This window comes from Dendropsophus ebraccatus, chromosome 2 (genome assembly GCF_027789765.1).
Source record: "Dendropsophus ebraccatus isolate aDenEbr1 chromosome 2, aDenEbr1.pat, whole genome shotgun sequence".
Taxonomy (NCBI): domain Eukaryota; kingdom Metazoa; phylum Chordata; class Amphibia; order Anura; family Hylidae; genus Dendropsophus; species Dendropsophus ebraccatus.
In genome coordinates, this window is record NC_091455.1 from 119,356,800 (window position 1) to 119,369,886 (window position 13,087).

The 13,087-nt window shown below is 40.8% G+C and overlaps 1 protein-coding gene across 2 annotated transcripts in view; it reads right to left on the reverse strand.

Moving 5' to 3' along the window:
* LOC138783465 (uncharacterized) overlaps window positions 1–13,087 on the reverse strand; it is a 78,054-nt gene that overhangs the window by 14,344 nt on the left and 50,623 nt on the right. Inside the window, exons 18-23 of one of the 2 annotated variants that reach the window (XM_069958187.1) lie at window positions 6,222–6,269; window positions 5,754–5,792; window positions 3,984–4,064; window positions 1,934–2,079; window positions 1,263–1,379; window positions 554–608 (exon numbers count right to left, since the gene is read on the reverse strand). In XM_069958187.1, the coding sequence (XP_069814288.1) occupies window positions 554–608; window positions 1,263–1,379; window positions 1,934–2,079; window positions 3,984–4,064; window positions 5,754–5,792; window positions 6,222–6,269 (486 nt within the window). The remainder of the gene's footprint in view (window positions 1–553; window positions 609–1,262; window positions 1,380–1,933; window positions 2,080–3,983; window positions 4,065–5,753; window positions 5,793–6,221; window positions 6,270–13,087) is intronic. The other variant, XM_069958188.1, reaches the window with a different exon arrangement.

Consider the following 13,087-nt stretch of genomic DNA (forward strand, 5'->3'; position numbering starts at 1 on the left):
GAAGAAGTTCAAGATCATTAGTGAAGAGCATGTCAAGCATGGTAGACAGATAAGGGAGGAGATGTTGGAAGGCACAACATTGTGGATAGCATTGTCGGTGAGTGAGGAGTATATACTATATTTTGAACTAAATGGACAGCCAGTGTAGTGACTGGCAAAGGAAGGAGGAATCAGTGTAACAGCTGGAGAGGGTGTATCTTGACAAACCTTGGCAAATTTAAGAAGAACTCTGGGCACAATCTAAACATTCACGAAGGGCAAGGTGGCAGGGGAACATAAAAAAAAGCTATAGTTACCCATCCCCCCCACAGCGCAACTTCACTACTGACAGACCCCCTCTGGCTTCCTGTAGCTCCCAGTTGTATTATGTCATGACCCAACTCAGAAGTCCGCTTAACGAGTTATTGAGTCAACCAGTCATTGCAGTCACTTGCGGCTCAGAGACGGGTAATTATGACTACTTTATTATGCTCCCCCACCCGCCCTGGATTTATACTTTTCGGCAAAGTTCACCTTTAACAGAATAAAACAGTTATTAAAAAGGCATACTCACTTTTGTCTGCTGTCCTCAAAGTCATCATAGTTTCCATCCATACTGAAGGATCAGTCTAAAAGGAAATCAAAACACTATTAAATGTCTCTTGCTATTAATAAATAGATATTTAGGAGGTAGATACTCACTTAAATATGGGATTTAAAGGGGTACTCCAGGCAAGGTTGAAAAATCTAGAGGGGCAAGCAGCTATACCTGGCCATCTCCATGTCTCCGCAGCACCACCAATTCTCTGTCAGCCTCCGGTTTCCTAAACCTCCTGAGTCCCTGTTTCATCATGGCTCCAAAAGGAACCAACCACTAAGCCAGTCAGTGACATTTTGGTATTAGAAGCCTTGCAGAGGAACAGTGAGTGGAGATGCTGCGCTGCGGGGTCATGGTAATGGGTAAGTAGGACTTATGTCCTACTGTCTCATTGAGTCAAAAATATACTACATCATTCCTTTTAATTATTTATACAGATATCTAAAAGCTGCTGATCAGGATTATGCGTTCCAATTTGTATGTATGGGCAAATTCTACCACTTTTCTTGTCTCCACTGGCAGTTCTGTAGGATCTGTCTACCAATATTTTTTTAGATCATTAATTCAAATAAATGAACCTGATAGGGTACACTTTTTGGCATTGAATTGAATGATAATACAAAGTTTACTTTACAAAATATTAATATGCTGCTTTAGAAAATAAATAAAAACCATAAAAACATACCATGTACATCTTTGTCCCCTCCTCTCTTTCGATTTCCAAAGCCATTCTCCTTATGAACTGAGACTGATCTTCCTTGCTAATAGCTTGAGCTTTGAGAACATATGGATATTCTCGTGCCTGTTATGAAGTGTTGTATTACGTTAAACATGCAACATCAAGTGCACATTTATAACTAAATATAACTATAACTGGTCAAGAGAACTGATTGGATACAAACTAGAGAGAACTGTCCACTAACTGAAGGTCAATTGCCCTATTCTTTCAATAATCCATCCTGCAATTTAATGGACTCCATTCTCGAAGTGGATTGAAAATTGGCTGCAAGAACGGAATGCCATAGGCTTTAATGCTAATCAGAATAACTGCTGAACTTGCAGCGTGAAATCGGCTGCAATATATTACATGTCAACATACCCTTAAACTTAAGGGTCCATTCACACATACCGAATAAACACAGGATAACACATAAAATATGCAGCTTTAAATCTGTGTTGGCAAACTCTGCAGCAGACCCTGTATGTGTTGACACAACAGCAAACACAGTATGTCGAACATGATAAATGTACAACAGATTATCGGGGGAAAAAAATTAATCATTTTCAGAAATATTGTCCAAAAATACACCAGAATGCACAGAGTTATCACAAAAAGTTTAAAAAACAAAACCTCACCAAGTATTGTTTTCTGTGCCTAAAACCAGCCAGGTGCTCCACCATTGGGTCTACATCTGTGTCACATTCACAAAGTTCACAGAAATATTTTGTTACAATCTGATTCCCTTTGGTCTTAAAACGATACTCTAGCACATACTCCAAACCTGCAGAAACAAAGAAAAATCTCTTTAAAACAAGTAACCCTGGTGGATTTTTCTAAAAAAACACCTGCACCTAGTTTGTGGCGCTTTGTCTTCCTTCCACAGTTCATAGGAATAAAAATAATAGCCTGTGTATACTTGTAAAAGGCATGTATAGCTGGCATTACTGTAATCTCATAGACACTTAAACCCTAATAGTATCACATGCATTGGGGAAATTTCTGAAGTAATAGTTGCACCCTCCCTCCATGTACAGTGATTTTATTCTGTATTAGTATGGTAGTATTTTTTATTTACCAACAGTATGGTGGTATTTATTCACTGCTCTACAAATAAGTTGTCCTGGTGAGAAGGTATTAAAAAAAAAAAAAAAAATTACTCCAACCCTTGTGAAAATCTTGTATGCTTTCCAATTTGTAATCAGTAACAGATACTTAGAAATAGATGGCATAACTAAGATTCTTTTCTGCTAGACAGAAAATAGGTATATTTACTACACCAATAGAAAGATAAGACTGTTATTCTAATCTTATAAAGTTAATTACTAGGTTATGCCATCACTAAGTGTGTATGTGTGGGGGGTTAACTCTGAAATGATCATGCATTCCAAGAATGAAAAGGATTCAATGAGGAAGTATATAATATCCAGCCAAACAAGGTCAAGTCCCCTGATAATCGAATACTGGAACCCTCTCTTCCCTAGAGTCTACTGTCCATTATTCATAGAGAGAGAAGACCTGTATTTTGTTTTTGTATGGTCTAATATTGGGGTTATAATTTAGTAGGGCTGTTTGTGAGCCCATTTTAATTGATTTAAAGCGTAACTGTCATGTTTTTTTTTATTGCAGAAATCAGTAGTATAAGCGATTTTAAGAAACTCTGTAATAGGTTTTATCAGCCAAAAAAGCCTCCTTCTGTACTCAAGAAGCAATCTCCCAGCCTCCCCCCCTGACTTCTTATCTGTGCATTATCAGGCAAACACATCTTCATTACAGAGAAGCCAGTGAAGACGGGCTCTGCTCTCTCCATTCTATCCTTATGGAGGGGGGAGGGGGGGGGGGGAGGGAGATGAGGGAGCAGGAAGAGGTGACATGAAGGTCAGCTGTTTGTAGACTGTCTGGGCACCTAAACCGCAGGATTCTTGGGTCATAAAGGTCAGTGCTTATCTATGAACTTACTGAGAGAAGATTGCAGGGTGTTGTGCTGTGCAGGACTGCTCCGTGCTCAGTCACTCCTAACAGCCCCTCCCCTCTCCATAGCCACATAATGGGGACAGAAATCCTGCTTCATTTGATGTGAGGGGGGAGGCTGGGAGATTGCTTTTTCAGTACAGAAGGAAACTCTTTTAGTACATAAAACCTATTACAGAGTTTCCTAAAATCGCTTGTACTGTTGATATTTAATGTTTTCAGAAAAATGACCCTGAAATGACAGTTACGCTTTAAGTAAAAGTTCTATTTTATACACTTCCTCGGTGAATTGGTTTGCATATGATGTTGGAGTGTTTTCTATAGGTTATACTTTTGTAAGACCAAGAATAAAAAGGCTGCAATGCTATCTCAAGTGCTGCGCCCCTCCTACTATTTTGCCCTGTGCAAAAAAATAAAATAAAATTGAGAAGTGTCCTTCATGTGAAAAACCATTCAAATTAAAGACTAGACTCTTTTTGATTATACTGTACTAAACACCAAAGAGATGGCTAAAATTTATGTCGCCATATACCCTATCAACTGCTCCCTTTTTTTTGCTGGTAGCTGGATTCACAGTTGTTGCATTTAAAAAGGAAGCACAGTTAGTCTGCTGTGTGCCCACTGGTTCAACAAGACAGGTAGGCTTTATAAATCAACTCTTAAAGTTTCACATTTTATGCAAAGAGGGCTGAATTGTATCAATATCTGAAGACATACCAATAAGAGGCTCCCTTTCTGCTCTTGATAAGTAATCTTTTAACTTGAAAATCTCTCTTCCGCTGCCCCCAAATATGGTTTCTGCAAAATAATAAATCAAGTGTAACCAGACGGGGGGGGGGAAAAAAATAAAAAAAAAAAAATCAAAAAAAAATCAATGGAACCAGAAAGCTGTTGTCAGTTAAAGGGGCTGTGTCACGAAGCAAAAGAGAGAAAAATCTGACAAATGTGCTGTTTTTATTAAAGTATCTTACATCTCTGCACCGTTTTTCTCTCCCATGGGTTTAATAGTTTCCTTTAAAAAGTGACCCTGCTATTGTCATGCAGCAGTGGACACACTTTGCCACAATGACCCTGACTTAAGTGGAGACCAGCTGCCAGTACTTCCTTAAGACTGCAGTTGAAGGAACATGCCTGGCCCACCTTAGTGGGTTAAACCCAAGGGTAACCGGTGCCTTCTTTGTTTTAATGAAATGTCTATATCTGTCAAACAGTACCATTTCAGAAAGTGCCCGTACATTAGAAAAATGTTTTATTTGACATAATGCATAAGTTTTAACCTATTTTTCTTATTGACACAACCCCTTTAAGAACAACCTATAGTATAATCTAAAAAGCATAATATAAAAAACCTTTACACTATGACAGTCCTGTCACTTACAATATTGTACATCAATAACTGCCTTTAGAATATCATACCAAAAGCCCTAAAAGGCTGTTGTGATGGTATTCAGTGTTTGCTGTATAAAATACCCTTTTTATTGAGTTTTGGAAAGATAACTGCATGGTTAGAGTCTAATCGGCTGATAGGTTTCCCTTTAACACAACACCTGCTATAATGGGCTTTCTCACCCAATAACTCAAAAATATTCTATAACATTTCCCACAATTGTGCTGATTATTCAAATGAACATAAAATGATTACGAACAAAGCTTCCCTTATGTCCTTGCCAGCAGCAAAATGATAGGGTATTTCTGCCTCTGAAAACTAATAGGACAGATGGAATTTTTAATGAAATTAACATTAACTAGAACCTCACACCCTATAAGTCATCTAAGCCCCTCCCACCCTGCATATTTTTTCTGCCCTTTGTGGATACGTGTTTTGCTGGCTGCTTTGCCTATCCTTATGAATGTGTTTATTTATCATGCTGGACTTCCTAGATTCTGGACTAGCTTCTATGTCTGTGAAGCTGCATGCCACCTGCTTTTATGCGCTTTAGTTTGCCAGTTAACATTTTATCCTTTCCATTCAATAAATGCAGGGTGGGAGGGCCCTAGGTGTTTTTTTTAGGGTGTAAGGCTCCAGTTAACTTAATTTGGTTAACAATTCCATCTGTCCTACTAGTTGACATCACTATGCTGCTATTCAGGGAAAACAAATTAATATTAGAATGTTACATTATTACTAATCTTGGGTGCACAGTGTGTTCCTGAGACAGGGCACACCCTCTGCACTGATTGTGGATAAAATGTAACTTTTTCTTTTTAATAAAAAGGTTTTGCAGGCAATATATCATAAATAATGGCCGAAATAAGCAGGTCTGCAGTTCCACAAGCATTTTCTTTCCAATTGTATTTATGAAGCTGAACTCCACCACCGGTTCTTCAGACAAAGTACATGCAAGGATATCACTGGGTGTCATTCACTTGCAGAGGCAACTGTACTAACCAGCGTGGAATGCTTCACTTAACGCCCAACTGAATAACTGGCAGGAGTTACAGGTATTTCCCTTTAATTAAGGGAAAATAAATGAAATAGTTTCATACCTGGGTGAAAAACTGGTGCTCTCCTTTTTGGTTTATTATCTGAAGTATAAAAAGACCAAAAAAAATAAGCAAACACTGACATTAATAGGGAATTTTAACAATCTATACAATGTTTAATAGGAGCACAAACCCTTTAAAGCTGCTAAGAAAACAACTTTTAGCTGATGTAGTACCGTAAATTGAAAGGCACAGCTTGAACACAATATAACCGTTCTTAAATTTTAATTTCTCCTGTAGCTTAAGTTTCAACACTTGTGTAAAGAAATCAGCACAATGCTAAAAACATGGTATCTGCTAACAGGCTCTCTCACAAAGAAGAGGACCTTTAAAATCCTCTGACAATAGCAATGATAAAATGTTATATATAACATATATTAAGATCTGTGCTGAATATAATATCAAAATATATATTATTACCTGTACTAAATATAAATCAATTAAAAAAAATATATATATATAAAATATTACCTGGCTTAAAATTCACTGTATTTTTTATTTTATTAAATTTTTCTTCAGCTTAAAAGAAAGAAAGAAAGAAAAAAGAATTAGAACGTCAAAATATTACTAGAGGTTTCTGACCAAAATCACTTTCCTTACAAATGGTGTACAATATCACAATCTAGAAAATGCTAGCATTTTAACTTAAAGGAGAAGCCCGGAGAAAATTTTTAATAAAGTATTGTATTGCCCCCCCAAAAGTTATACAAATCACCAATATACACTTATTACGGGAAATGCTTATAAAGTGCTTTTTTCCCTGCACTTACTACTGCATCAAGGCTTCACTTCCTGGATAACATGGTGAAGTCACGACTCCCAGAGCTGTGCGGGCTGTGGCTGCTGGAGAGGATGATGGCAGGGGGACACATGGCACTGGAGGGACACTGAGCATCCCTCTGGGAAAAAAGCACTTAATAGGCATTTCCCATAATAAGTGTATATTGGTGGTTTGTCTAATTTTTGGGCGGCAATACAATACCTTAATAAAAATTTTCACTGGACTTCTCCTTTAAAGGTAGACCATGATTGTACTGCCATTGGGGTTTCCCTTTTTCAGAATTTTGCTGCCCCTCACAGGCATTTTACTAATTCTGCCTATTTAAAATTGCAAAAAAAAAAAAAACAACCTAAAAAGGGCCCCATTACACCAACAGATATCAGACAGATTTTTGCAGCTAAAACCAGGAACAGGCTATGAAAACAGAGAACAGGTCATGAAGGAAAGACTGAGATTTCTCCTCCTTTCAAATCTATTCCTGGCTTTAGCTGCAAAAATCTGTCAGATACTAATAGGGCCCTAAGTCTAAGTGACCTATATTAAGTTAAAGGTCCCGAGCCTAAAATAAATAAATAAAATAAATAAAAACCACTATGGCCAGAAACAGCACCACTTTTAGTTTGGAAGTGGTTATGAAGCTCAGTTCTATTTAAGTGAATAGAGCTGAATTGTATTAGTACACACAACCTGAGCATGGGTGTGGTGCTGTTTTTGCAACAAAGTTACTATGTTCTTATCTAGTACTTTAAAGGGGTTATCCAGCGCTACAAAAACATGGCCACTTTCTTCCAGAGACAGCCCCACTGTTGTCTCCAGCTTGTGCGGAGTTTTGCTTCATTTCCATTAAAGTGAATGGAGCTTAATTGCAAACCGCACCTGAACTGGAGACAAGACTCATGTTGTCTCTGAAAGAAAGCGGCCATGTTTTTGTAGCACTGGATAACCCCTTTAAATCAGAGCCACTTTAAAATCTGAAAGTTTTCCAGATTCATTAGAACCTATTGGCAATACAATATATTGCATTAATCACAGTACTTTATTTTTATGTGACAGTAACAGTTTAAGCTTTGCTCATACTGGTGTCAAGGTGGTTTCCTTTTGTTTGTTTCTTACATGTCCCAAAAGCATACGTTTTGAACACTTAGGTCCAGGCGTTTAGATCTCTACTGATCCTTATATAAAGCCAGGAAAAGAACTCAGTTAAGCGCTTCACTTTCTGGCTCCATAATCGCGTAGCAAGAACTGCATGGACATAGTTATTAATGTCTGTGCTGCCCTTGCCCTAGTGTAAAAAAATAAACCTTATGCATACCTCTCTGCACTTTCCAGTGTTCATTTCACTTCTGCCACCACTGGAACTTCTGAGCTGGTCTCTGAAGTGACAGGCCACTCACCCAATTACTGGCCAAGACTGGACAGTGCTGCAGCCAGTGATTAGCTTAGTGGCCTGTCACTTCAGAGACTAAGAAATGGCAGTGGGAGCTGTGGGCAGATGCGAGGACAACACCAGGAAGCACGGAGAGGTATGTATAAGGTTTTTTTTTTTTTTTTTTACAGTCATTAGGTGCGCATTGCCATTACACATACCAATGCACGCCCAATGGTCGACGATTTTTAGGCTGGAATAAACGTCAATGATCATCCGATGATCATTTCATCACCTAATCGTTGTCTTTATTACACAGGGTGATAATCCGCCAAATCGGCCTGATTTGGCAGCTAACCGCTCCATGTAGTAGGGCCCTAAATCTATGGCACTGTCTCCTGCAGTAACACAAAAAAAGTCAGCAAAGTGGAGCCAGGAGCACTTCTCCTGGCTGTATCTAATTATTAAACCCTCACCAAACAGCCAGACCACATAAGACAAGCAATAAATTGTTCCATACCAACCTGCAAGACTCCTCCTTGTATACCCCCCATTATCCCCAGTGCATCGTGCATCCCAACTTACATTCTTTCTGCAGTCCAAAGTCCCCCCTATACCCTCAGACATTCTCTGTACACCCATTTATCTTAGTACATCCCCACTCCCTATGCTGTACAATCCCCCCATATACCCCTACTAATCTCCCATAAATCCCATTATCCTCATATTACCTCTATCTACCTCCAGATTTCTCCTGTAAACCCCCACTCACATTCCCTGTGCAGTCCAGGTAATCCCTCTTTTACCACCCAGCCGTGTCCCCTCCCTGGTATCTCAGCCCCAGGCCCAGGTCTGACACATCTGGTGTTGCTGTACCAGGGTAAAATGCTGGTACCAGCTCTGCTACAGTGCGAGTTATTGAGCGCTGCTTTGTCTCTTCTGCAGCTTCAGGCACTGAAACAAGCTTCAATCTGAGAAACCTCCTTGAAAGTCGGAAATATGGCAGGTTCCCAGTAATGCATGCACTATGTCCTCTGCCTCCACTCTTCAGTGCACACAGCTACAAGAGGAAAAGATACTGTGTGGGGGGAAAATGGATCCATATCAAAAATGTTGTGCAGCTTAGCAGAGAGTCCTGCTCACTGATATGCTGCTAAAGTGCTTTAAATGTCTTTAGATGGTAGGAAAACTTTAAACATGATATAAAGCTGAATCTGTCAGCTTTATATCATGCTCAGGCCTGCAGACATGGACAGATATCTGATAAAACAGTCATACCAAACTCTTATCTAAAAGGATGTTTGCAGAGGCATAAAATCATGTTTTATTTCCAAGCTCAGGTGTAAAAGAGGCTGAGCTGCAGCATGCACGCTTCCTTCATTCCCTACCCTGCATGCTTTATGTACAGGGTTTGGCTTTCAGCACTGAGCCTTGTCAATGCTGAAAACCAAACCCTGTACATCAAGCATGCAGGACAGGGAAAGGAGGACAGCTCATCGCGGCCTCTGACTTTAAGGTTTGGAAGGAAAACATGACTATCACTTTGCAAACATGTATCAGCAAAAAATAAAGATTGACTAGTGTTTAGGTATTGCAAGATGCAACAGCTCTGCATCATATAACAACTCATGATCACGTGGTATGTCAAGAAGCTGGGGTTGGGGCATGTAACACCTGAATCAGCAGACTGTGACAAAAGATACAGGCCAAAACTTTAGCTGCTGCACAAAAGCATCTAATGCCTTATTTACATCTGAACTGGCGGTTCCATGAGAAGCCTCTATGGAAGATTCTGTAAACAAAAAAAAAAAAAACAAACAGGACAAAACAGCACAGAATGCAGCACTATTTTGTCTGGCAAAATGCTATATCAAGAGAACAAAATAAAAAAAAATCCACCATGCTGGGGATGAGATGCTGCAGTTTTTCCCATTGTTCAGCTCTTACAGGTAAAGGCCTAATATGAGCATCGGGTTACTTAGGTCCAAATCTAACCAACTCACAAAGCCCACAGCAAATGAGTATTCAAAAACAAATTCACTGTTTCTTGGACAGAAACAACAAAACTCATTCTACATAATTCTAGATCGCATAGTGAAATCTCAAAACAAAAAACAGCAGTACTACGGGAAGTCATGGTAAATGCTTAAAACAAAGTGGCCACACAGTTAGTTAAGTACTATGGCCAATTCAAGAGTTTTCACTGCACAATAACTCTACGGCCACCTGCTGTGCAGGAGACTACAATAGAGCCCCATTTACCTTAATGGCTCGGTGTTGTGGTTCTCTGCACATCAGGAGGAAAAAGGTAACATTGCATGAGCAATGCAGGAGGAAACTGTGTCTCTTTCATTTCAGAAATAAATTAGCGTTGACCCCCCCACAAATCAGAATGTCCTAGCGATAAGTCATGCCATTCTTGATGAAAAAAACCCTTTAAACTGTTAACATAATGTGCTTTTCTCCCCTGAATGTACCCCTCTCCATGCCCTGCACTTTAGCTCAAACCTCCATGGTTTAGCTGGAGCAGTGTTAGATATATAGCACATTGATTTCAGTGGACACCACATAGTGCTTCAGTTGCCCTTGGTTGTCATGGGAAAGGAACTTGCCAGTGATGAATTCTCCAAATCACAGGCGATTTCTGGTGTTCAGTGGAAACTTCCTGTGAGCATGTGTTTATAAAAAAGAGCCAGCCTGAAATGGAGATCTGCAAAGTAATTTACGGGGGAGGGAGAAAGACACTGCCTGTGCCTACAATGGGTTTGGATAGATTTAAAGTCTCACCCAGTAATTGATAGCCTTGCTCATATGCCTGGGCATAGAGATAGCCGTCAACCATTGACTGGGATGAGTGTGAGCAAGCATTCAAAAGCAGATACAACAGAAACTATAAAAAATAGTGTACTCACCTTCCTCTGCTCCATAGCCTGCAGATCAGACTGAATTGTCAGTGTGACAGGATCCCCTTAACAGATGTTCCCTTTAACCCCCCCCCCCCCCCCCCCAAAAAAAAAAAAACACTCCTCGCATCCTAAACCAGGCCATTCTGTGCACACACGGATACTAACAGGGTGTCTGGCTCCTGCAACATTATATGTACTTCCCTTTTTTTAATGTAAGAAAAACCCACCAACACACAGCTGGACTACCGTGCAAATGTTTGAAGTGATAATGGACTGCTCTAAAGGCTTTATCACAAGGGCCAATGTTCATGGGTAAGCGAGCACAGACTTGTCAGCTCAATGCTTACTTCCCCCTTATTCCCCGCTAGCTGCCTGTGCTATTAGCGCTCTGAGGACCAGATGAGTATATCATGCCATGTGCTAGTACTGAGGACCAGATGAGTATATCGGACTGTGTCACTATCTGGTTTCATTATTATTGTGACCAGCACAATGGTCAGTCCTGACTTACAGATTTTTCTGCCTCTTCTTGTCTGTTTGCATGTCAGTGTACATCACACATGTTAATGATTTGTGTATGATGTGTCATCCGGACTGTATACTGCCCTAGTATATTATGTGTTGGTTTGTACTAGCAGCAAATAACAGGACTTTTCTCATACGTACTGTGGCATAATGGTGACATATTTTGGTTGTGCAGTCCATCTGCCTGCTTTTTGTCCGACTGACTATCTGATTTCACTTAGGTTATCATTATCTGAATACCTATCGCTGCTGTGGATTCATTTGCTGGCATGATTTTTGTAGGTCCTGTGATTTATGTATAATCTGTTACTGTGACTACACATATGGAGTATACATATGTAATATGACCCGGTCAATTCCACTCTGACCCGGAAGTCATTTTCCGATGTAATGTCATGTGCTATTTAAACTGCTTACTGATGCCATTACTGTTCACTTGAGAAAGCCCACCCTGGAATAGGAGGCCGAAACGCGTTGTGCTTTTAAATAAACCTCTTGTATGAAAAAAACCACGGCATAGTGTGGTTTTAATGAGCACCCGCGCCCAGATCGAGCCAGGATTCTATGGTCCAGGTGCCCTCTGTGGCCCATCTTCTGAACTACGTTTGGTAAGCCTTCCTTGATGTATCCCTGGCAGGAGCTGCGGGACTTCACCATATCTGACATGTGCTACATAGAGTTGTGCCTATCTTCGCACAACTCCACTAGGTGAGTGCTACTCATCTTTCCCCCTCCTAATTTGCTCCCCTGATATACTACACCAGGAGGCGCCCCCGCCCTCTCTTTCCTTTTTTTGTCTACTACCAGTATTGTAACTAGGGCAAGTAGTGATTGTTTTTCACTTAAAATTTTTTGATGTTATCTATTATTAACCTTTGACTAACAAAATTTTAAGTTTTAGGCCTTATTCACACGTTCCGTAATTTACGGATCCGTATTTCCGTATCCGAGTTAGTGCACATTGAAGTCTATTGGGCTATTCACACGATCAGTAGCAGAAATGGATGAAAATCAATCCGTAAAAAAAAAGGACATGTCCTAGTGCGGACCGGGTGCGGACCCAGATTTTTTCACGGATGCTCTCATTGACATCAATTGTCTACGGATTGTTTGCGGATTGCAACATGTTTGGCATCCGTATTTCCGTAGAAAAATATGGATAACTCATGCTCCTATTGTGCACAGCAGTATATAGAAGTGCTGGGATCTATAGTTCTCCGGATCTCCGGGCGGACAGCTGACGGAATTCCGCGGACATTTTCTGCGAGAATTCCTCAGTCTGAACCTGCGGCTGCATCAGACCCCCTCCTGCGGCTGCATCAGACCCCCTCCTGCGGCTGCATCAGACCCCCTCCTGCGGCTGCATCAGACCCCCTCCTGCGGCTGCATCAGACCCCCTCCTGCGGCTGCATCAGACCCCCTCCTGCGGCGGCATCAGACCCCCTCCTGCGGCGGCATCAGACCTCCTCTGCGGCGGCATCAGACCCCCTCCTGCATCATCAGACCCCCTCCGGCGGCATCAGACCCCCTCCGGCGGCATCAGACCCCCTCCGGCGGCATCAGACCCCCTCCTGCGGCATCATCAGACCCCTCCTGCGGTAAGGATGCGATCTCCTATGCGATCCTCCTGTGCCGTTCTGCCTTCAGTGCTCTTAATTGATTCATTGATACTTTCCTAACCACATAGTAAACACCAATTTATTGAGCTAATTGGTAATGATGATTGGCAGCTGGGCTACAAAGGTACAAGTACCAATTA